The following is a 20,641-nucleotide window of genomic DNA, read 5'->3' on the forward strand; positions in this document are numbered from 1 at the left end:
AGCTATGGTAAAGATAATGCTTTAACAATTAAGTGGTACAGAACGGGATACCCCTGGTAGGTTTATTGAATTAATAAAATTAACTTGCAAGGTCATGTTTTTAGGGAAAAGCCTAGAATGAATTTTAGCCAAGATTTATGACTAGCTCGTTGTCCATGTCTGTTTCTTGATTACAAAGCGTATCGTTAGATTCGTCAGATTACCGAGTAATGGTCAATCCAACCGCAATCTATGGCTAAGTTTGATAAGGTTACTCCATAAATCCAGTGATTGCGCTGCTTTTGCGGTCAGTTGTTCGAAAATGTCACGGATTTTGGTCGCGTTTCTGGTGCTTCTGGGAGTGGCCAGCTCCCTGGCGGATCCTCTTTACCGGAACGAGGAGGTTGAGGTTCCCAAGCTCGATGGACGCATTGTCGGTGGAGAGAATACGAACATCACCCACTATCCGCATCAAATCTCTATGAGATATAGAGGAAATCACCGATGTGGAGGCTCCGTTTACAAGTCAAACATAGTCATCAGTGCTGCTCATTGTTTGAGCACGTTGACCGGACCGGAAAATCTAACAATTGTGGCTGGTTCCTCGAACATCTGGTATCCCACGGGACCGCAACAGGAGTTGGCGGTCCGTAAGTTCATCATTCACCCGAAGTATCGCACACTGAACAACGATTACGATGCGGCCATTTTGATTCTGGATGGCGATTTTGAGTTCAATAAGGCGGTGCAACCCATTCAGTTGGCCAAGGAGCGTCCGGAACACGATACTCCCGTAACGGTGACTGGATGGGGCACCACCAGCGAGGGAGGCACCATCTCCGATGTCCTCCAGGAGGTCAGCGTGAATGTGGTGGAGAACACCCAGTGCAAGAGCGCCTATTCCATCATGCTGACCAGTAGAATGCTCTGCGCTGGGGTCACCGGCGGCGGAAAGGATGCCTGCCAGGGCGATTCCGGTGGACCACTGATCCTCAACAACGAACTCCTGGGCATTGTCTCCTGGGGAACAGGCTGTGCCCGCGAGAAGTATCCCGGAGTCTATTGCTCCGTTCCGGATGTTCGCGACTGGCTACTGGAGATCATCGATGCCCAGTCTGATATTGGCAAAATTGACTTTCTGTAAATAAAGGTCTTAAATATACCTATCTTATGACAGAATTACATAAGAAGATTACCCATGTGCGGCATGCTAAAGTAGATAACAATGTTGTATATGGTCTGTTTGATTATGGTTTTATTATTGTTGCCAATTCTGATGTAGTCAAAACTAGCATACTATAAACTTAAATCCTGAATATATCTAAACATAATGCTATAGCTAGCTTTCCTATGACCTCCAAAATTACATAAGTAGATTACCAATGTGCGGCATGTTTCAGTCGATAACATATAGTAGTCTATGGTTTGTTTGATTACGGTTTTATTATTGAATTAGGTAGCTCTATCCGAGCGTTGGCCACTTGAAGATTAGAAATGATAAATGTTTATTGCGCTCCGGCAGCGGCAATTGTTTCTTCGATCCAATCCACTAAACTGGCCACGTAGCAGTAGACGGTGGGGTAGTTGGGCCGGGCACAGCCTCGTCCCCAGGACACCAGACCCACCAGCTGATTGTCGATGACCAGGGGGCCACCGGTGTCGCCTTGACAGGCATCGCTGCCTCCTTGGGCCACGAATCCGGCACAGATCATGCGATCGGTGACCTCACCCGTGCCGTAGATCTGGGTGCACTGCTCCGAGCTCACCACTGGCACTTCGGTCTGCTCCAAGTTGTAACTGGAGGGTCCCCATTCCTCGCGATATCCCCATCCGGCTACGGTGGCCAGTCGACCCACTGCCGGTCGCTCCGGACGGATGCCAATCGAGCTGATGCCAAAGTGGGTGAGGTTCAGGGGAGTGTCCAGGAACAAAACCCCAATGTCATAGTCAACGACGAGGGGATCGTAGCTCGGATGATGGGTCCAATTGGAGACGGGGTAAATGAAGCCATCGGTGCCATTGCGGGTATTTGCACCAGCCACAGCCATGAGTTTAGTACCCTCCGGTAGACCATGAAGACACTGGGCACTGGTGAGCAGTGCCTGCTCCGAGATGATCACTCCGGCACACTCGTGCTTGTAGCTGGACTCCTCATCCCGGCGATAGCGAAGGGACACGAGGTACGGATGCCGGGCTATGTCCACCGTGGTGCCATTAATTATCCTGCCCTCCGGTTGGCCTGCGATGGATAAAACGGCGGAGAATCCAATGGCCAACAACAGTAAAGGGATGCACATGATCGATTTGCACGGGCGTGAGGCTCCTATCGAACTGAATATGTTTTGCAAATTTTAACCTTACCAAACGGCATTCAATGGCCACATCGATTAACTTAATGGGCGGTGCTCGAGATAACTCCCGATAGCAATGCGAACCCAGGGTACGGCCAAGATAATGTCATTCCAGAGGCGATTGCCTCTTTGTTGATGGACTGTTTTAAATTAATCTTTAAGTAAATTTAAACTCTTTTTTTAACTCTTTTTAACTTGCTTTAAAAAAAGAATAAAGTTCTTAAGAGTTGCTCAATGAATCAGATTTTCCTTTTGGTATGAACTACAATTTAGATTATTATCAGAGCGCCATTTATATATAGCACCGTATTTAGCTTTGAGAGTGAAGAATTCCCAAACTATCAGATTACGCTTGAACTTTGGTCCACTCTAATATCATTCAGCTAACTGTTATTGCGCTTAAAAGCCATTGCATACTTTTGGGGCTTTTATTGTTATCACTTTACATTGGCTTCGATTTATTGGAAGTCACTTAATCTTAATCCAGCTGTCCAAGGTTGATCTAATCAGTGTCCAAGCAGATTACCATTGGAAAAGATTAATAAGAAACGGTTAGATTTGGAAAACCGCCAAAGCACGTGGGCTAATCAGCGAATTTATTTACAAAACAGTAATGTTTCTCTAGAGCTGTGCTAGCTTGGCATCGATCCAGGACCTTAGGTAGGCCACATTGGCATAGACGCCGGGATGAGTGGCCAGGGCACAACTGTTGCCCCAGGAGACGACGCCTTGGAGCACATCGCGCACCACCAGGGGTCCTCCGGAGTCACCCTGGCAGGCGTCCGCACCACCCACTCCCCGTTTGCCGGCACACAACATGGACGCAGTGATGCGGTAGGTCTCATCGCCGAAGTTCTCGTAATCCTTGTCACACACATCATTGCTCACAATGGGCACATCGACGGCGAGCAGTTGGTTTGAGGATGTTCCACCTGGTGAAGTGGTTCCCCAGCCGCTAATCTTGCTCACAGCTCCTTCGAGTGGTTGTTCCGTGGCCATCTTAATGGTCTGGATGGTGAAGTTGTTAAGGGGCAATGGCGGATCCACCACAAGAATGGCAATATCGTTGTTGTAGGCGAACTCCGAGAAGTACTCCTCGTGCATTATGATTTCCTTGACATTGGTGATGACGCCATCCGAACCGGTTTGATAGTTTGTACCAGCCACAACCTTATACTGACTGGGCACCGTGCCAATGATGCAGTGCGCCGCTGTTAGGATTTTGTCCTCGGCAATGATGGAACCACCGCAACGATGGCGGTAGGCATTCTGCGGCGTGGTGATGCCCTTGTAACGCAGCGAAATCTGGTAGGGCACCTGGGCAATGTCCGTGGCATAGCCACCCACTATGCGACCACCGCTCTTCTCGTCCTCCTGGAGGGGATTCTCCTGGAGGGGAAGACCGTGCGTCGAGGCCAACAGGCAAGCCATAATGGCCAAAAGGCAAACCAACCAAGAGCGCGACATCTTTGCAAAGCCACGCAGAATCGAGAACTAAGGGCCCAAACCACTTGGCCAGCAACTGCACGGCATATGGCTTATCTGACGGTCTACCCGACTATATTGACCATAAATTTTATTCTGGATATGCACGGTCATTCGTAACTACAAGCGATTACGCTTTATGGCTACTATACTACTATACTATACCATTGGACAATGTGATTATGATTGGTATTGGGGCTTTTGAAGCTTTCAATCATTTTTGTTTACTTAGGGTTGTCCACATATTATGTAATACCCAATTACCAAGGCTAAGAATATATTATTAACAGAATCAGATGAAATCTCGCTTAAGATTACTTAATCTAACAAAATAACGACTATAAAAACAAAAAAACTTTATCATTTTTGAATGCATTTTTCGATTTTTGCTATAATTAAAAACTTATTTTTGAAAAATTTTAGTATAATTTTTCAAGCTTTAATACCGAAACGCTTATTCGGTAATAATACGGCACATTTCGACTGGTTTTCCAACCAAAAACTCTGTACCTCCTGATCATGCCCCAATCCAAGTTTTTTTTAAAGTTATACTGTTAAAAAAAACGGAATAGAAATAAATATCTGACTATCGAGTTCAATACTTTATAGTTCATAATTTAATTAAATTTCATAAAAAAAATATATTAAAAATTTGTTTAAATTTAATTAAATTAATAACAACTTATTTGGATATACTATGTTTTTTTAGCAGTGTAGCCGGGGGGGTGGAAAAAACAGACGAACATGTGTAGATCAACCTGCCTGGCAATGCTGATCAAGAATATATATAGTAATACCCTCTGCAAGGGTTTAAAAAAGGGATAAAAACAAATATTTTAATACAAAAAAATACATTTTATAACTGCAAAGACTTTAAAGACTTGCCATGATCCAAAAGCAAATTGAAGTATGGACTCAACAGCCTTTGATACCCATAAACGATTTTACTACCAGACTTTTATATGATTCGACAACTGCAGTTGAGTTATCTGAGCAATAATAAAGAAGTGCGAAGTACAGTATTATATTTACACTTTTATTTATTTAATATAATAACATTATTTTTATGGTGAATCACACATAGGCTGCTTGCTGCTTGGCTATCCAGTCCCTAAAGTGAACCACATTGGCATAGACTCCGGGATAGTTGGGCCTCGCGCATCCTTCGCCCCAGGAAACGATGCCAACCAGTTTGTTGTTGACAACCAGAGGTCCACCGGAATCTCCCTGGCAGGCATCCTTTCCACCATTCTGCAAGCCGGCGCAGAGCATGCCCTCGCTGATGGGTCGCCAGTAGTACGACTCCTGGCACTTTGCGGTGTCCACAACTGGCACCTTGACCTGCTGCAGCTGATTGGAGGACAGCCCGTCCTCCTTGGTGTAGCCCCAGCCACTGACGGTGGCCTGGACACCCACAGCCGGCTGCTCCGTGGCGATACCAATGGCCTGCATTGTGCTCGCGTGACTGGCCAAGGGAAGCGGGGGATCCACCCTCACTAGGGCAATGTCGTTATCCGTAATCGAGGCATTGTACAGCTCGTGTGGGATCAATTTCGCCACTCGCACCACCACGCCCTTCATTCCTCCGCGGCTATCGTCTCCGGCCACCACCAGGAAGTTCTCCGCCTCGCGATTGTAGACACAATGGGCTGCAGTGGCTATGGTCACCTCATCCAGGATGCAACCGCCACAGGTTTGGGCATAGGCACTGCTCGCGGAACTGCGTCTGCGCAGCTGAACCACATATTTGGTATAGTAACTGGAGGTATCTGCACCACCCACAATTCGACCATCTGGCTGGGCCTCCACTGCCAGAAATCCCAGCAATCCCAGCAGAAGCAGAACCGCAAATATCCGTAACAGAACTTTGTTCATTTCGTTGTTCAATGAGTGACTAAATTGAATCTTTTTGCTTGTTCAAAAAACCGACGAGAAGCTTTCGTCATATCTCGAATTGGTCAATAAATTGTTTTTACTCTAAAACCGATAAGATGAGCGCTGACAGTTCTCCTGAATTGGTTCCTTCATAAGCTTCAAAAATCCACGGCTGACTAAGCATAACGACATTGTCCAGCTGTGATAACCAATCAATTAACCTTATTCGAGTGTTATCAGATTAAAGAAATATTTGCTTGCCACTAAAAAAAAATTAATAATAAAAAGCTTTAAATAAAAAATATATTTTATTATAACTCTTTTATTAAGGCAGTAACTATAAACGTGAAATGGCACAGCTAAGAAATTAAGTTAACCATTTTATAAGTATAAGACAGACAACTGTGCGTATACGCAATATGGATCAGTGGACAACTTTTGATTTAATAAGTGTAAAGAAATTTGTAATTATGTGAAGCCCCTAAAAATATGTATAAATTCTTTGAGCAAGTTAAGCTTTGTTAAAAAACTATTGGTTTTTAAACCATAAATCGCTTTTGTGTTATCGATTTCTGACTAAACCCTGAAAGTATGCTTATGAATATTAATATGCAAAAGGCAACATGTAGAACAAATTAAGGGCTGTAAATTGGATTCATGTGTTATCACTTATACATACTTTTGCCTCTAATTAGAAAAATAATCAGACTGACATTACGTATCGTATCATTAGCATTAAGATTAAAATAAAATTCTTTAGTTTACGGCACAGATAAATCTATTAAATTAAAATGGTTTTTTATACTTTTGCCAACCTAATGCTCGTTCATTAAATTTATTACAAAAATCTACAAAGCTTTGCTCGTTTCCAGGATCCAATCTCGCAAAAAGGCCACATCTGAGTAGACACCGGGAAGTCCTTCCGAGGCGCAGGCATATCCCCAGGACACGATACCCACCAGGGTGCCAGCGACCACAAGAGGACCACCGGAGTCACCCTGGCAGGCGTCCTTCTTCTTCTCATAGGCACACACCATGGACTCGTAGATGATCTCTCCATATTTGTATTCCTCCGATTTGCACGTCTCCCAGTCCACAATATCGACTTCACCTCCTGGAGCGTCTTGGGCAGGGTCATGCACCAGAAATAGCACTTGGCACCCCAACCGGTGACCACAGCGGTGGTTCCAGTGGGCGGAGTCTTCTCGGCCAGAGCCACATAACGAATATCCTCGGTTTCCTCGACCTTCTCGGCCAACTTCAGTATTCCCACGTCGTACTCCATGGTCTCGGAGTTGTAATCCGCATTGTAGGCTAGATCCCGGACGGCTACCACTAATGCCGCCCTCGTTGTAGAACGTGGAACCCAAGCGAACAAACACTTTGGCCGCCTTCCTGCCCACAAGGCAATGGGCAGCCGTGACTATAGTGTCACCGTTGAGCAAACTGCCACCGCAGAAGTGCGATCCACTCTTCGTCTGCAGGGAAACTTGGTAGGGATGAGCTCGAATCGTGGTGTCTTGACCGCCCACAATGCGACCCTCACGCTGGAAGGGATCGGCATTGGAAATGCCAATTGTGCCCGCATGGGCGAAACCCACAGCCAAGCTAACCAAAAGAACCACTAATCCCTGCATTCTGGAAAAACACTGAACCATCAGAAAACTACGACCAACATTTATAACCTTCCACCAGATCCGAGTCTACACTGGTACAAAATTAGTAAAATATTTCATACTTAATGTTTGATTTTGATTTTCATCAATTGCAGATTTAAGTTTTGAAGGTCACTTTAAGTATGGAAGCATTACCTACATTTATTTTAATTAAAATATAAAATTTACATTTTCACCGCAAGAAAAACTTAAAAAAAAATTATTTATTTATTTATTTATTTTTCCCTTTATTTCAAATTTTTACTTTTAGTTTGTGAAATTCAATATGCATGGTATTTAATAATGTGATTTCATAATTATTTTAAATATAAAATAAAACATTCCGGAATTAGTAGCCAACCAAAATTATGTTTACTGTTCAATGTTTTTATCAGTGTTATGATTGATTGGGCGGAAGGTGACCCTCCAGTGGACAACTGACAGTATCGGTTGATCTTATGAGCCAATGAATTAGCATACCCAGGCGGCAAGTTCCTTATCAATCGACTCTTACTGCTTGTCAAAGAAAGCCCACGAAATCTGGAGCACCAGTCGAAACTCGGGAGTCGGCACTTAAACGATCACATAAAGTCAATAGGTGAGCTTTGAACTGCGCACACCTTTATTATTTTCGCAGTTATGGGCCAAGTGATGACACCAATTTGTGTTTTTACTATAAAGATATGTCTGAAAAGTGCTGATCAAGACTATTATACTTAACAAGGTCGGTAGTGGATCCTACACATACACCTTCACCTCTTTGTTATATGTCTTTTTTAAGGTTTGCAATGTTAAAGTGGTTGAGTGAATGTTACGCAAGACTCACCCTTAGTTTATTGAGGTTTACTGTAAATTTCAAAGGAATATATATTATTTTAACTGGAGTAACGATACGCTATTCCCAAAATCTAGGTTATATCATTCATGGGCAACTTTTAATGGCTCCATTACCCAAAATACTGGAAATACACCGCAAAATAAGGGGTGGCTATATTTTGACACCGCAATGGCGAAAATCAACCGCAAATTTCAATCAGTTTAAGGTGCTTCAAATTAAATTGATAACGAAATTCTTTCATAAGCAACATTATCAGCTAGAAAGTTTTCGATTTGACTATTTGCTTTGTTTTTGCGTTTGATTGAAAAATATTATGAAAATAACAACTCCTTACAATCGTTCCTTTTTAGTACGATTAATTCATACAACCTAGTATTTCACCAGTCATGGTCCAAAAAAAAAAACGTTCGACTTCCCGTGACCAAATCTGTGCAATCTTATCAATTGCTTCGTTGTGTGGCTAATTAATCTTGCCTCGCCAATCCAGACCATCACTCAACTTGTCAATGAAAGATGAAGTGGATCTGTGGCCACGCGATGCACTCTAAGCTTCTATGATTAGATACATCGGTCCTGGCCAAATATTTTCCCTAAGCCACTTGAGACCATTGAAATCGGTGGAAATCGCGGAAAGCACGTCGAGTTATCTTATGTGAATTCCCCTGAACCCTAAAAATGATAACACCTGTGACGTGAGCAGGTTAAGTAACTACTTTTCTATTATCTGTTCAATAAGGCGGTGGGTGTAATACGATTTACGTGAAATTATATAACATTTTTTGCAGCCCATTTTACTTCTCCTTGGCTTGTGTTTTTGCAATCACAAATTTGAAAGAAAGTTGGTGAAATTATACCGTAATAGATTTCCAAATATTCAAGTTAAACCAAATACATACCCTTTACTTTTGAAAGGTAAATGTAAACATGTTTAGAGTTAACAATACAATACCTTTTACAATCATAAGTATCGAGTTCGGTTGGTACTCAAGCAATTTCTTGGGACACAGTTGCTCTTTTAAATTGAAGCAAGGCTTAAGAGATTTTTATAGCGAACATGTAAAATTGCATATCTTAGTTACTTAGTTCACAAAAATAAATAACCGTCAAAATAAAGTGCCTGTATTAATAAGTTTTATTGAAGCAATTTGATATACATCCAACCAACGGGTTAACTGCTTAGATTTTGTTGGCAGTGCTGATCACCCAGGAGCGGAGAACAGCCACATCGGCGTAGACACCGGGGTAGTTGGCGTAAGCGCAGCCGTATCCCCAGGAGACCACACCGACAAGGACTCCACCGGAGACCAGTGGGCCGCCGGAGTCACCCTGGCAGGCATCCTTGCCGCTGGCAGCAGCGCAGATCATGGTGTTCTTGATCTGGCTACCGTAGCCGTAGGTGGAGGAAGCGCACCGCGACTGGCTGACGATGTTCACGTTCACGTACTGCAGCTGGGAGGGGATGGAGCTGGCGCCGGAGGACTGGGTGCCCCAGCCGGAGACGGCGGCGCTGGCTCCGTTGGCCGGGTTGTAGGTGGCCAGACCGATGGCCTTGATGGAGGAGCTGAGGGGCAGGGAGGAGCTCAGCCGGATCACGGCGATGTCGTTGATCATGGTGTTGGCGTTGTAGCCCTCGTGGTTCTTGAAGGAGGCCACCTTGGCCACGCTGCCGCCGGAGCTCCAGTAGCTGGATCCGGCACGGACTTGCAGCACAGAGGCGGACACGGACTGCAGGCAGTGGGCGGCGGTCACAATGATGTTGGCGGAGTAGACAGATCCGCCGCAGGAGTGGCTGCCACTGCGCTGCAGGGAGATCTGCCAGGGGAAACTGCCGATGGTGGTGGCCGAACCGCCGACTATGCGGCCATCCAGCTGGGGCAGGAGTCCCTCGGGAACGGTGCCTCCCAGGGCGCAGACCACGGCGGACAACAGGATCACGATCTTCAGCATGTTGAGCGGTGCTAGCTAGTGCTTACTTACATGCCGCCATCCAAACCTTTTATACACTCGTCTTATCTGCCCAAGTGCCCAAGTGTAAGGGCTTACACGTGCGACGCAATTGGGCCAAAACAAAGAGATAGACACCAAACTGAATTCAATTGCTTATGGATTGCTTTTATTTCAAGTGTTTGCTTGTGGGGCTTACACCTCCTCGGCGGTCCTCTCGATCCACTCGTGGAAGTGGGCAACGTCGGCGTAGACACCGGGGTACCTCACATCGCCGCATCCGTAGCCCCAGGAGACCACGCCGACCAGGCGATCGCCGGAGACCAGTGGGCCACCGGAGTCACCCTGGCAGGCGTCCTTGTGCTCGGCGTAGGCGCAGATCATGGTGTCCTTGATCTTGCTGCCGTAGCTGAACTCGCTGGAGCGGCAGCGCGACACGTCGACGATCTTCAGGTCGACGGCCAGGAGGTGGTCGGGAATGGTGCTGCCGCCGGACTCGGTGGTGCCCCATCCGGAGACCACGGCGGTGGCGCCCTCGCGCGGATTCGAGTCGGCGATGCGGATCTCGCGGATGCTCGAGCGGAAGCTCAGGTCCGAAGCGATGCGGATGATGGCGATGTCGTTGACCATGGTGCGGGCGTTGTAGCCCTCGTGGTTGCGGAAGGCGCGAACGGAGTGGACACTGCCGCCGGAGCGCCAGTAGGTGCTGCCCACGCGGATCTTCAAATCCTTGGCCTCGATCGACTGCAGACAGTGGGCGGCGGTGATCACAATGTCGTGCGAGTAGATGGAGCCGCCGCAGAAGTGGGATCCCCCGCGCTGCAGGGACACCTGGTAGGGATGGGCCTCGATGCTGGTCTCATAGCCACCGACGATGCGACCATCCAACTGGGGCAGCAGTCCCTCGGGAATAGTGCCCGCCAAGGCGCAGGCCAGAATGGAAAGAAGTACCGCGGATTTCAACATCTTAATCGCTTGTATGCTGATCCGCAGATGAAGTCGCCTTATATACATGATCCGAAGCGCATATCTAGACTTTCTTGACAGCGATAGCCTCAGCATGGCTGTAGCGTCACTCCTTCAGTAATTCCGGGAACTAATCAGCTTATCAGGCAAGGGCCACTCCACGCCACTATCCACCTGTGCCACGATGGATCTCACTTCGCCATTGATTAAACCGCCTCCGAGATAGCGACCCGCCTATAAAAGCACGCCGTCCGGCTCCAAGAGTATTCATTTCGCACCATGCTGAAGTTCGTGATCTTGTTGTCCGCCGTGGCCTGCGCCCTGGGAGGCACCATCCCCGAGGGACTCCTGCCCCAGCTGGATGGCCGCATCGTCGGAGGAACGACCACCACCATCACCAGCTTCCCCTGGCAGATCTCCCTGCAGCGCAGTGGCAGCCACTCCTGCGGCGGATCCGTCTACTCCGCCAACATCATTGTGACCGCCGCCCACTGCCTGCAGTCCGTGTCCGCCTCTGTGCTGCAAGTCCGTGCCGGATCCAGCTACTGGAGCTCCGGCGGCAGCGTGGCCAAGGTGGCCTCCTTCAAGAACCACGAGGGCTACAACGCCAACACCATGGTCAACGACATCGCCATCGTCAGGCTGAGCAGCTCCCTGTCCTTCAGCTCCTCCATCAAGGCCATCGGTCTGGCCAGCTCCAACCCCGCCAACGGCGCATCTGCCTCCGTCTCCGGCTGGGGCACCCAGTCCTACGGCTCCAGCTCCATCCCCTCCCAGCTGCAGTACGTCAACGTGAACATCGTCGGCCAGTCGCAGTGCGCTTCCTCCACCTACGGATACGGTAGCCAGATCAAGAGCAGCATGATCTGCGCTGCTGCCAGCGGCAAGGATGCCTGCCAGGGTGACTCCGGCGGCCCACTGGTCTCCGGTGGAGTCCTTGTCGGTGTGGTCTCCTGGGGATACGGATGCGCCTACTCCAACTACCCCGGTGTCTACGCCAGCGTGGCCGACCTCCGCTCCTGGGTGGTCAACAACGCCTAAGCATTTTGCGAATAAAATCTAAACCGAGCAGAAAATTATCGACTTTGTTCTTTCAAAAATTTTAGTTTTGGGGAGGCGATCAATGTTTTGTTGAGGGTAGTATTGCGGTTTCTCATAGCATTTAAATAGGTAATACCAATATATTTATACGCTGCCTATCCAAGCGTTTATCCGATTGCAAGGGTAACGACTGGGTTAAATGATTTGAAGAAGGTAGTAAAGACCCTTTTTCACCATTATTCTGTCTTCTCACATTTATTTAATAAAATAGCTATTATCACTTTAAAGTCAGTAATACACAAAAATAAGTAAATTGAAGATTGATTTCGCGAGCATTCTAAAAACTTAATATTGATACGTAATCTTATAGGCACGCTTATACTTATACATATACTTATTTTGACGTAAAATTATAACAGCTATATAATTTTGTATATACCAGAAATAATTGTAGTTATTCCGCTCACTAGAAGGGTAATCTAGGTGTATAGTGTTGTGTTGCAGAGTAAAAGAAAAACACATTTTTTGAAATATTAAAATATAATACAAAACTTACTTTATGATGTCAATTTAAAATAGCGGTTTCACTATGAGCATAACAAAACAAATACTTGTTTTACAAATGGTAACAACTTAAATCTGTCTAAAAGTCTAAAAAACGGCATTAGTTGTGTTAAAAGTTTAGCGCGTCTCTTAAAGCACCATCCGGAAAATAAATTGTAATTTATTCAATAAGGGATACAGGCTAATACTCCGAATATTATGTTGCAAAACTACCCAATTGGATTAGTCCCCAATAAAAAACAAATATTTCTTTAAGACTTGTCTAATTCGCTTATCCGTACAAAATATTTAGTCAGAATGAATGTAACATGTACTTTAAGACCTTCTTGACTAACAAAGTCCGCAATTTTTTCCGCATATTCATTACTTCAACGTTAAACATATGTAGACCCCCAAAAACCCCCAATTGAAGCAACCGTAAAAAAACTAACGAAACCATAAAGAAGAAAGCAACGAGTTGAGTTATAATCAGCAAATTCGTTTTATTTCGCAAGGTTCTTAGGCGTTGTTGACCACCCAGGAGCGGAGGTCGGCCACGCTGGCGTAGACACCGGGGTAGTTGGAGTAGGCGCATCCGTATCCCCAGGAGACCACACCGACAAGGACTCCACCGGAGACCAGTGGGCCGCCGGAGTCACCCTGGCAGGCATCCTTGCCGCTGGCAGCAGCGCAGATCATGCTGCTCTTGATCTGGCTACCGTATCCGTAGGTGGAGGAAGCGCACTGCGACTGGCCGACGATGTTCACGTTGACGTACTGCAGCTGGGAGGGGATGGAGCTGGAGCCGTAGGACTGGGTGCCCCAGCCGGAGACGGAGGCAGCGGCGCCGTTGGCGGGGTTGGAGCTGGCCAGACCGATGGCCTTGATGGAGGAGCTGAAGGACAGGGAGCTGCTCAGCCTGACGATGGCGATGTCGTTGACCATGGTGTTGGCGTTGTAGCCCTCGTGGTTCTTGAAGGAGGCCACCTTGGCCACGCTGCCGCCGGAGCTCCACAGGCTGGATCCAGCACGGACTTGCAGAACAGAGGCGGACACGGACTGCAGGCAGTGGGCGGCGGTCACAATGATGTTGGCGGAGTAGACGGATCCGCCGCAGGAGTGGCTGCCACTGCGCTGCAGGGAGATCTGCCAGGGGAAGCTGGTGATGGTGGTGGTCGTTCCTCCGACGATGCGGCCATCCAGCTGGGGCAGGAGTCCCTCGGGGACGGTGCCTCCCAGGGCGCAGGCTACGGCAGACAACAAGATCACGAACTTCAGCATGGTGCGAATCCAATGAGTTGCCTTCCCAAATGGGCACCCCTTTTATACGGGGTTCCAATCTTCTTCTTGCGCATTAATCAGAGTTTTCAATTATTTTTATCTTTATCGTGACAGGAAAACCAAAATTAATCCGTTAAAGTGATCGGCAGATTAGTCCTCTACTCCAAAGTCTCGCAGTTTTGTTTAAAAAAAAAAAACAAATCAAAATTTTAACCGCAAGTACGATCAAGCGTTTGTATTTAGATAACTAAAACATCTTATCACTGATAAAAAATGGAAGAATAAAAATAAATATCTGGCTATTGAATATTTTGTATTTGTAATTAAATATTAAATCATTTTATAAAATACTTTGCAAATTAAATTGCATTTGAAGATTGCAATTCGAAAATAGTTCGATAAAATGTAAAAATACTAGATCTAAAATGGGTCCTATTTGTTTTGTTGGCTTAAACTTAAATTAAATTTTCAGATATTAAAATAAAAAATTATAATTAAAACAAGAAAGGAAGCAAACTTCGGCAAGCCGAAGTTCTTATACCCTTGCACCTATTGCAAGAATTAAATATTTTGTAGAACATTAAAATTATGATTACTTGCGTATATGTCTAAGAACATTGAAGCTATGATGATTTGCAGCTCAATTATTATTTATATATTTTTATTATTTCTATGGGAGCTTTATGATATAGTCGTCCGTAATTCTGAAATATTAAACCATTACTATATGTCGAAGAACTAATAGAAAAATTTAAAAACAGCAAAGTTATATTTTTTTTGTATTTTTTTCCGATTGTTCCTATGGGAGCTATATGATATAGTCGTCCGATTTTGATGAAATTTAAACCGTAATTCTGAAATTTTTAACCATTACTATATGTCGAAGAACTAAAAAAAAAAAATTAAAAAACAGCAAAGTTATAATTTTTTTTTATTTATTTTTTCGATTGTTCCTATGGGAGCTATATGCTATAGTAGTCCGATCCGCCTCGTTCCGACTTATATACTACCTGCAATAAAAAGACAACTTTTGGGAAAGTTTCATGCAGATAGCTTTAAAACTGAGAGACTAGTTTGCGTAGAAACGGACGGACATGGCTAGATCGACTCGCCTAGTGATGCTAATCAAGAATATATATTCTTTATAGGGTCGGAGATGTCTCCTTCACTGAGTTGCAAACTTCTGACTGAAATTATAATACCCTCTGCAAGGGTATAAAAATCAAAACAAACACTTTTTTTGAGTAAAAAACTTTGATTTGCTTACTGTTTCGCTAATAATTAGCATACAAAAAATCATTTACAAAAAAAAAAATGTTATTAAAATTTAAATATAACAATGTTAACTAATTAAAAAAAAAAAAAATATATTAATAGTTTGTTTTGTAACATTTTGTGGCACTAAAATGGTTTGTATTTGACTTTAAAAGCAAAACAAACAAAGAAGAATAGTACCAAAATTAAAAACATTTTTGAAGTAAATGAGATCTAGGTAGTAAATAATATTTTTTCTAATTGAAACTATATTAAATGCATTTTATAAAATATGCTATTAATCAGTCTGAGAAATGATTAGTATTTTAGCGCTTAACTCCTTACTTTAAAAGTGTACAAAGCCAAATTGAATAAGAATGACCCCAAATATTTTTCACTTATTAATAATCTCAGATGTGATACCTCTTATCGGAGATATTGATACACATCCCTGTTTTGAATCAGCTTGAAGTTATTGACTTGCCAAAGTCTTTGGCCCCAAATGGGCTTACTCACGTTTTCTATTTGAGAGGTTAGTGATCCCAACCCCTCTGCACCATTAAAAAAAAAAACAACACATCCTTAAATTAATTTATCTGGAGTGATTTCGAGAAACGAATTATCGGACATAAAAAAATAAAATGGATTTCTATGTGATACACTTGATGGCACACTTTAAGAACTAAAACAAAATGGAATATTTACCAAATGGTGAAAGAGCCGAAATATAGAAACCCGAACTCGAATTTATATTACACGAATAAAATATAAATAAATATAAGCTTAAAGAGTTTGGAGTGGAGGACTTATCTGCCGGTCACTTCAACGGGTTATTTTGGGTTTTCCTGACACGATAGTGATAAAAATAATTGAAAACTCTGATTAATGCGCAAGGGGAAGATTGGAACCCCGTATAAATGGGGTGCCCATTTGGGAAGGCAACTCATTGGATTCGCACCATGCTGAAGTTCGTGATCTTGTTGTCTGCCGTAGCCTGCGCCCTGGGAGGCACCGTCCCCGAGGGACTCCTGCCCCAGCTGGATGGCCGCATCGTCGGAGGAACGACCACCACCATCACCAGCTTCCCCTGGCAGATCTCCCTGCAGCGCAGTGGCAGCCACTCCTGCGGCGGATCCGTCTACTCCGCCAACATCATTGTGACCGCCGCCCACTGCCTGCAGTCCGTGTCCGCCTCTGTTCTGCAAGTCCGTGCTGGATCCAGCCTGTGGAGCTCCGGCGGCAGCGTGGCCAAGGTGGCCTCCTTCAAGAACCACGAGGGCTACAACGCCAACACCATGGTCAACGACATCGCCATCGTCAGGCTGAGCAGCTCCCTGTCCTTCAGCTCCTCCATCAAGGCCATCGGTCTGGCCAGCTCCAACCCCGCCAACGGCGCAGCTGCCTCCGTCTCCGGCTGGGGCACCCAGTCCTACGGCTCCAGCTCCATCCCCTCCCAGCTGCAGTACGTCAACGTGAACATCGTCGGCCAGTCGCAGTGCGCTTCCTCCACCTACGGATACGGTAGCCAGATCAAGAGCAGCATGATCTGCGCTGCTGCCAGCGGCAAGGATGCCTGCCAGGGTGACTCCGGCGGCCCACTGGTCTCCGGTGGAGTCCTTGTCGGTGTGGTCTCCTGGGGATACGGATGCGCCTACTCCAACTACCCCGGTGTCTACGCCAGCGTGGCCGACCTCCGCTCCTGGGTGGTCAACAACGCCTAAGAACCTTGCGAAATAAAACGAATTTGCTGTTTATAACTCAACTCGTTGCTTTCTTCTTTATTGGGGAATCGAATCAATCGCGGGCGGCCGAGTTCCATAGTCGGTTCTTGGTCTGGGCATTGGCCTTGTCCCTTCTGGTAACTGGACGCAGATGAGCCGCATCCACTATATCCCTGAAAGCATTTGGCTAATATTTAATGTCAGGTCTGAGACTTAAGGAACTTACTTGAATTCCTCGTAGTTTTGGGTGCTATAAACAGCCCTTAGTTTGGCATCATTGCGCAGCTCGTAGAGTTCTCCATCGCGGATGCACTGAAGACAGCTTTCCCGTAGTCGGATAAGCTCCTCCGGCGTTATCTTCCAGTCCTCCATAATGGAATCGTTGGTTGTGAATGATTTTTTGGATTTTCCCTACTCGAAAAAAAGTTTGTTTTTCAAAGGTTGCCTAGGTAACTGGGTAAATTGTGGAACAGACCAAAACTACTTGAGAGTATCAGTAATACCAGTAATACCAGCGATAAGCTCCTATTAGCCGGCGATTAACTTTTACAGCCCTGCGCATAAATCCGTCATGAAGGTGTTTCATGAACAACTACGAGCAGTTTGCACTTGGCTTTCGGAATGACTGTATACGGAATAGTAAGAGCTCTACTGCTATTTTTCCTCCTCGTAGCAGCAGCAGCAGCAGCAAAGGTGGAGGCCAATGAGCGGATAGTGGGTGGTAGTGACCAGGTCATCCGTAATGCCCCCTGGCAGGTCTCCATTCAGATCAGTGCGCGTCACGAGTGCGGCGGAGTCATTTACAGCAAGGAGATTGTCATGACGGCCGGACACTGTCTGCACGGGAAATCCGTGACCCTGATGAAGGTCCGTGTGGGAGCACAGAATCACAATTACGGCGGAACATTGGTGCCCGTGGCGGCGTACAAAGTCCACGAGCAGTTCGATTCCCGCTACCTGCACTTCGACATTGCTGTGCTGCGTCTGTCCACTCCACTCACCTTTGGCCTCTCGACCAGAGCCATAAATCTGGCCAAGAAGAGTCCTTTGGGTGGATCGACGGTCACGGTCACCGGTTGGGGCTACACGGATAATGGAGCCTATGCCGACACACTAAAGAAGGCCCAGCTGCAGATCATCGATCGTGGGGAGTGTGCCTCGCCTAAGTATGGCTATGGTGCGGATTTTGTGGGCGAAGAGACCATTTGTGCTGCCAACACTCATGCGGATGCATGTACAGGCGACTCTGGAGGTCCCTTGGTGGCCAACAGCCAGCTGGTGGGCATTGTATCCTGGGGTTACCGGTGTGCGGACGTCAACTACCCCGGTGTGTATGTGGATGTCGCTGTGCTGCGCCCATGGATAGTCAAAGCAGCCAATGCCTTATAAGCTGGGAGCTGGGGTCGCAAAAATAAAAACCATGTTTCAAAACAAAATACAAAACAAAACCCACTTCATTATTCGCCCCCCAGGTGGAATCGAACCACTTCGACGCTAATCGACTACGGATTTGAAGTCCGCACCTTGGACCACCAAAGCTCAGTGGGGCACTAATATCTACTAAAGTTTCCCCATTTATAAGTTCCAGATGCAGAAAAAGCACTTGGGAATTTTAGGAGAATTTGTAGAGCATCTTAGTGTTAGTGTTATATAATTTAGATAGGTAGTTCACGCAGTAATAAAAGCATTATACAATATCATCGGTTTAAAAAAAGTTTGGTTTTTTTAATTTAGTTTGCATTATTTATGGATACCTAGCTTAATATTTTTTTACGTGAACTAAATGGTAAAAAAAAAATTTTAAATTAAATGCTGTAATTAAAGCTCTAATTTATAAGTACATTAACATTGCATACCCAGCAAAAAAGCTTTTGATATCTATAAAAAAGGATACAGTTTATTACAAAATATTTACTCAGAGAATCAACATAATTCATTTATGGAATGCAGTAGCAAATGCATATAAAGTAACTATCGCTTTCATAGGCGACTTCAATACCATTGAGAATTTAAGCAAAAGATCAAATAGTTAGAATTATGATTATAAGTTGCCCGCCGGAATCCATATCACTTGCGTGGCTGCTGGATGTGGTTCTGGGGCTTCTGCTGCACTGCGGCCGGGGGCTTGGGCGAGTGGGCCACTTGGGCGGAGGCGGGCGTAAAGTCCGTGTTACCCTTGACGGGGGCACCGCTCACCGATCCCGAGTTCACAGCAATAGGTTGCTAGGGGCCAAGGGGAATGAGTATTATTTGAATTTATAATAGAGTATTTTTGACCAGGACTCACCGTAAGTCCAGTGCAGTCCTCGGCATCCTTGGGCGCACGCTCAGCAGTTGGAGCCTTGTGCTGTACAATCCTCATGCCACCTGCCTTTACTAAAAACAAAAATAATAAATAATTTTTTTTTAACTATAAAAACAAAATGATCTTCAACAAGTCAAAGTTTATATACCCTGGTCATTTAAACAAAAGTATATAGTCTTTTGACCCTCAAAATTTTAAATTTGGTTTGAAAAGATTAATAATGAATAAAATGCAAAAACAGTTGGTCTATATGACAGATAAATTAATGGAAACTACAGAGTATAACAATCCGATTTCGATAAAACTCTGCCTAAAATGGTTAAAAGTCGTCGGAACCATAGGATCTTTTAAACATAATGTTTTAATAAAGGACAATTGTTAAATTTTCATGATTCTAGATTTAAAACAAAGTGAGTGTAATGCATAGAAAAATAATTAGATCAAGAATCAACATACGAAGGGTCGAAGATGTCTTCTATGCGTTACAAACATATCACCCAAATAATAAAGCTCTATGTAAGGGTATACAAGTTTTTTTTAAATATTCACAAGTCGCTGTGCATCTGACGTCAGCACAAAGTAAGAAAATATAATTTTGGAAGCAATGGCTTCGTGTGCGTATGTGCAAGTTGTTTGTTTACTTATCAGCTTTGGCCGAAACAGGTTAAGATACTGATAAGGGAGTAGATATTGTGGCAATTGATAGGATTGGGAGTATTATTAATTGCCAGCGGGGCAATTCGTAGATTTCCTATGGAATTTTTGTGGAAAAACAAAAACATGACTGCACACACACACACACCAATGCAAGTGCACTTACATGCAGGTGGGTGTCCAGCAACAAGATTGGGTTGTTCATCAGCCATTTTTCCTGGGTTATAAAGCTATGGGTTGGGAAAACTATATTTAAATATTTACACTTACAGTGTAGAAGGCTTCGTTGACCTACCTCTCTTTTGTTGTTAATAAATGCGCGGCTTTGCTGTTTTGCTTTTGCGTTCTAATTGTGACACGTCCGACTGTTGCCTATCGAAACTTGTTATCGAAACTTGTAGGTCTATTCTCACTGTTGCAGTAGCTCAGCTGCTGCTCGTTGTTCACACTGCACACAGTATTTAGTGGTCAAATTAAAATCTATATACATATTAACTAAAACAATAAAATAATTCTGAAACTTTTATAAAACGCTCAAATGTGAATGAAAAAAGTTTTAGGGTTACATATTAACGATTTGTAGCCAATAAAATTTGTATCGGAGGAATTATTTATAATATGTGGAAACATTTGTTTTGCTAAGTTTAATTTTAAAAATATGTTATTAAACTTTGAGTTGTATCAATGAAATTGCTTTAATTATATTCATTGTTTTAAAGAATTTTTTCCATACCCTAGCACTTTTATTT

General features: G+C 44.7%; 13 protein-coding genes and 1 non-coding gene across 15 annotated transcripts; 4 read left to right on the forward strand and 10 right to left on the reverse strand.

Annotated features, from left to right (window-relative positions):
- The first annotated feature begins 271 nt into the window (after positions 1 to 271).
- On the forward strand, positions 272 to 1,141 carry LOC128254358 (trypsin delta). Its single transcript, XM_052983425.1, has one exon. It carries the CDS (start codon positions 302 to 304, stop codon positions 1,121 to 1,123), a length of 822 nt encoding a protein of 273 aa, XP_052839385.1. The 5' UTR covers positions 272 to 301; the 3' UTR covers positions 1,124 to 1,141.
- A 257-nt stretch (positions 1,142 to 1,398) lies between these two features.
- Positions 1,399 to 2,361, reverse strand: LOC128254360 (trypsin eta). Its single transcript, XM_052983427.1, has one exon. The coding sequence runs from the start codon at positions 2,274 to 2,276 to the stop codon at positions 1,485 to 1,487; it is 792 nt and encodes a 263-aa protein (XP_052839387.1). The 5' UTR covers positions 2,277 to 2,361; the 3' UTR covers positions 1,399 to 1,484.
- A 521-nt stretch (positions 2,362 to 2,882) lies between these two features.
- LOC128254357 (trypsin zeta) lies at positions 2,883 to 3,856 on the reverse strand. The gene has a single exon (XM_052983423.1). The coding sequence runs from the start codon at positions 3,795 to 3,797 to the stop codon at positions 2,952 to 2,954; it is 846 nt and encodes a 281-aa protein (XP_052839383.1). The 5' UTR covers positions 3,798 to 3,856; the 3' UTR covers positions 2,883 to 2,951.
- A 974-nt stretch (positions 3,857 to 4,830) lies between these two features.
- On the reverse strand, positions 4,831 to 5,728 carry LOC128254359 (trypsin eta). The gene has a single exon (XM_052983426.1). The coding sequence runs from the start codon at positions 5,688 to 5,690 to the stop codon at positions 4,890 to 4,892; it is 801 nt and encodes a 266-aa protein (XP_052839386.1). The 5' UTR covers positions 5,691 to 5,728; the 3' UTR covers positions 4,831 to 4,889.
- Positions 5,729 to 6,495: 767 nt separating this feature from the next.
- On the reverse strand, positions 6,496 to 7,327 carry LOC128254361 (trypsin theta). The gene is given in 3 exon segments (XM_052983428.1): positions 6,496 to 6,798; positions 6,801 to 7,026; positions 7,028 to 7,327. Coding segments are annotated over 3 exon segments (786 nt in total). The 3' UTR covers positions 6,496 to 6,538.
- Positions 7,328 to 9,292: 1,965 nt separating this feature from the next.
- LOC128254362 (trypsin alpha) lies at positions 9,293 to 10,171 on the reverse strand. Its single transcript, XM_052983429.1, has one exon. It carries the CDS (start codon positions 10,128 to 10,130, stop codon positions 9,360 to 9,362), a length of 771 nt encoding a protein of 256 aa, XP_052839389.1. The 5' UTR covers positions 10,131 to 10,171; the 3' UTR covers positions 9,293 to 9,359.
- A 103-nt stretch (positions 10,172 to 10,274) lies between these two features.
- LOC128254356 (trypsin epsilon) lies at positions 10,275 to 11,119 on the reverse strand. Its single transcript, XM_052983422.1, has one exon. The coding sequence runs from the start codon at positions 11,091 to 11,093 to the stop codon at positions 10,323 to 10,325; it is 771 nt and encodes a 256-aa protein (XP_052839382.1). The 5' UTR covers positions 11,094 to 11,119; the 3' UTR covers positions 10,275 to 10,322.
- Positions 11,120 to 11,349: 230 nt separating this feature from the next.
- On the forward strand, positions 11,350 to 12,169 carry LOC128254363 (trypsin alpha-like). Its single transcript, XM_052983430.1, has one exon. It carries the CDS (start codon positions 11,373 to 11,375, stop codon positions 12,132 to 12,134), a length of 762 nt encoding a protein of 253 aa, XP_052839390.1. The 5' UTR covers positions 11,350 to 11,372; the 3' UTR covers positions 12,135 to 12,169.
- A 986-nt stretch (positions 12,170 to 13,155) lies between these two features.
- Positions 13,156 to 13,982, reverse strand: LOC128253747 (trypsin delta-like). The gene has a single exon (XM_052982399.1). The coding sequence runs from the start codon at positions 13,956 to 13,958 to the stop codon at positions 13,197 to 13,199; it is 762 nt and encodes a 253-aa protein (XP_052838359.1). The 5' UTR covers positions 13,959 to 13,982; the 3' UTR covers positions 13,156 to 13,196.
- A 2,157-nt stretch (positions 13,983 to 16,139) lies between these two features.
- Positions 16,140 to 16,974, forward strand: LOC128254093 (trypsin delta-like). The gene has a single exon (XM_052982908.1). It carries the CDS (start codon positions 16,172 to 16,174, stop codon positions 16,931 to 16,933), a length of 762 nt encoding a protein of 253 aa, XP_052838868.1. The 5' UTR covers positions 16,140 to 16,171; the 3' UTR covers positions 16,934 to 16,974.
- Positions 16,967 to 17,539, reverse strand: LOC128254095 (coiled-coil domain-containing protein 103). 2 transcript variants are annotated; one of them, XM_052982912.1, is made up of 3 exons: positions 17,409 to 17,539; positions 17,160 to 17,344; positions 16,967 to 17,106 (listed from the first exon to the last, which is right to left on the reverse strand). In XM_052982912.1, exons 2-3 carry the CDS (start codon positions 17,303 to 17,305, stop codon positions 17,007 to 17,009), a joined length of 246 nt encoding a protein of 81 aa, XP_052838872.1. In that variant the 5' UTR covers positions 17,306 to 17,344; positions 17,409 to 17,539; the 3' UTR covers positions 16,967 to 17,006. The 2 variants fall into 2 exon arrangements, with proteins under 2 accessions (XP_052838872.1, XP_052838871.1); XM_052982911.1 differs by lacking the exon at positions 17,409 to 17,539 and having other exon boundaries at positions 17,160 to 17,395.
- LOC128254094 (trypsin iota) lies at positions 17,517 to 18,562 on the forward strand. The gene has a single exon (XM_052982910.1). It carries the CDS (start codon positions 17,555 to 17,557, stop codon positions 18,320 to 18,322), a length of 768 nt encoding a protein of 255 aa, XP_052838870.1. The 5' UTR covers positions 17,517 to 17,554; the 3' UTR covers positions 18,323 to 18,562.
- Positions 18,396 to 18,482, reverse strand: Trnastop-uca (transfer RNA opal suppressor (anticodon UCA)). Its single transcript has one exon. It is a non-coding gene; the product is annotated as a tRNA-Sec (tRNA).
- A 248-nt stretch (positions 18,563 to 18,810) lies between the features above and the next one.
- Positions 18,811 to 20,284, reverse strand: LOC128253763 (death-associated protein 1). The gene is made up of 4 exons (XM_052982434.1): positions 20,188 to 20,284; positions 20,059 to 20,122; positions 19,221 to 19,309; positions 18,811 to 19,156 (listed from the first exon to the last, which is right to left on the reverse strand). Exons 2-4 carry the CDS (start codon positions 20,102 to 20,104, stop codon positions 19,001 to 19,003), a joined length of 291 nt encoding a protein of 96 aa, XP_052838394.1. The 5' UTR covers positions 20,105 to 20,122; positions 20,188 to 20,284; the 3' UTR covers positions 18,811 to 19,000.
- Between the last annotated feature and the right edge of the window lie 357 nt (positions 20,285 to 20,641).

This window comes from Drosophila gunungcola (assembly GCF_025200985.1).
Source record: "Drosophila gunungcola strain Sukarami chromosome 2R unlocalized genomic scaffold, Dgunungcola_SK_2 000004F, whole genome shotgun sequence".
NCBI classification, from domain to species: Eukaryota; Metazoa; Arthropoda; class Insecta; order Diptera; family Drosophilidae; genus Drosophila; species Drosophila gunungcola.

What these genes read in the sequence shown, in the direction of transcription:
- LOC128254358 (XM_052983425.1), top strand. Translation starts at nt 302, where the DNA reads ATGTCACGGATTTTGGTCGCGTTTCTGGTGCTTCTGGGAGTGGCCAGC.
- LOC128254360 (XM_052983427.1), bottom strand. Translation starts at nt 2,276, where the DNA reads ATGTGCATCCCTTTACTGTTGTTGGCCATTGGATTCTCCGCCGTTTTA.
- LOC128254357 (XM_052983423.1), bottom strand. Translation starts at nt 3,797, where the DNA reads ATGTCGCGCTCTTGGTTGGTTTGCCTTTTGGCCATTATGGCTTGCCTG.
- LOC128254359 (XM_052983426.1), bottom strand. Translation starts at nt 5,690, where the DNA reads ATGAACAAAGTTCTGTTACGGATATTTGCGGTTCTGCTTCTGCTGGGA.
- LOC128254362 (XM_052983429.1), bottom strand. Translation starts at nt 10,130, where the DNA reads ATGCTGAAGATCGTGATCCTGTTGTCCGCCGTGGTCTGCGCCCTGGGA.
- LOC128254356 (XM_052983422.1), bottom strand. Translation starts at nt 11,093, where the DNA reads ATGTTGAAATCCGCGGTACTTCTTTCCATTCTGGCCTGCGCCTTGGCG.
- LOC128254363 (XM_052983430.1), top strand. Translation starts at nt 11,373, where the DNA reads ATGCTGAAGTTCGTGATCTTGTTGTCCGCCGTGGCCTGCGCCCTGGGA.
- LOC128253747 (XM_052982399.1), bottom strand. Translation starts at nt 13,958, where the DNA reads ATGCTGAAGTTCGTGATCTTGTTGTCTGCCGTAGCCTGCGCCCTGGGA.
- LOC128254093 (XM_052982908.1), top strand. Translation starts at nt 16,172, where the DNA reads ATGCTGAAGTTCGTGATCTTGTTGTCTGCCGTAGCCTGCGCCCTGGGA.
- LOC128254095 (XM_052982912.1), bottom strand. Translation starts at nt 17,305, where the DNA reads ATGGAGGACTGGAAGATAACGCCGGAGGAGCTTATCCGACTACGGGAA. An exon ending in CAAAACTACGAGGAATTCAA is followed by an intron (nt 17,107 to 17,159) that starts GTAAGTTCCTTA and finishes AAATGCTTTCAG; the next exon opens with GGATATAGTGGATGCGGCTC.
- LOC128254094 (XM_052982910.1), top strand. Translation starts at nt 17,555, where the DNA reads ATGACTGTATACGGAATAGTAAGAGCTCTACTGCTATTTTTCCTCCTC.
- LOC128253763 (XM_052982434.1), bottom strand. Translation starts at nt 20,104, where the DNA reads ATGGCTGATGAACAACCCAATCTTGTTGCTGGACACCCACCTGCAT. An exon ending in TGCTGGACACCCACCTGCAT is followed by an intron (nt 19,310 to 20,058) that starts GTAAGTGCACTT and finishes TTTTGTTTTTAG; the next exon opens with TAAAGGCAGGTGGCATGAGG. An exon ending in AGGACTGCACTGGACTTACG is followed by an intron (nt 19,157 to 19,220) that starts GTGAGTCCTGGT and finishes CTTGGCCCCTAG; the next exon opens with CAACCTATTGCTGTGAACTC.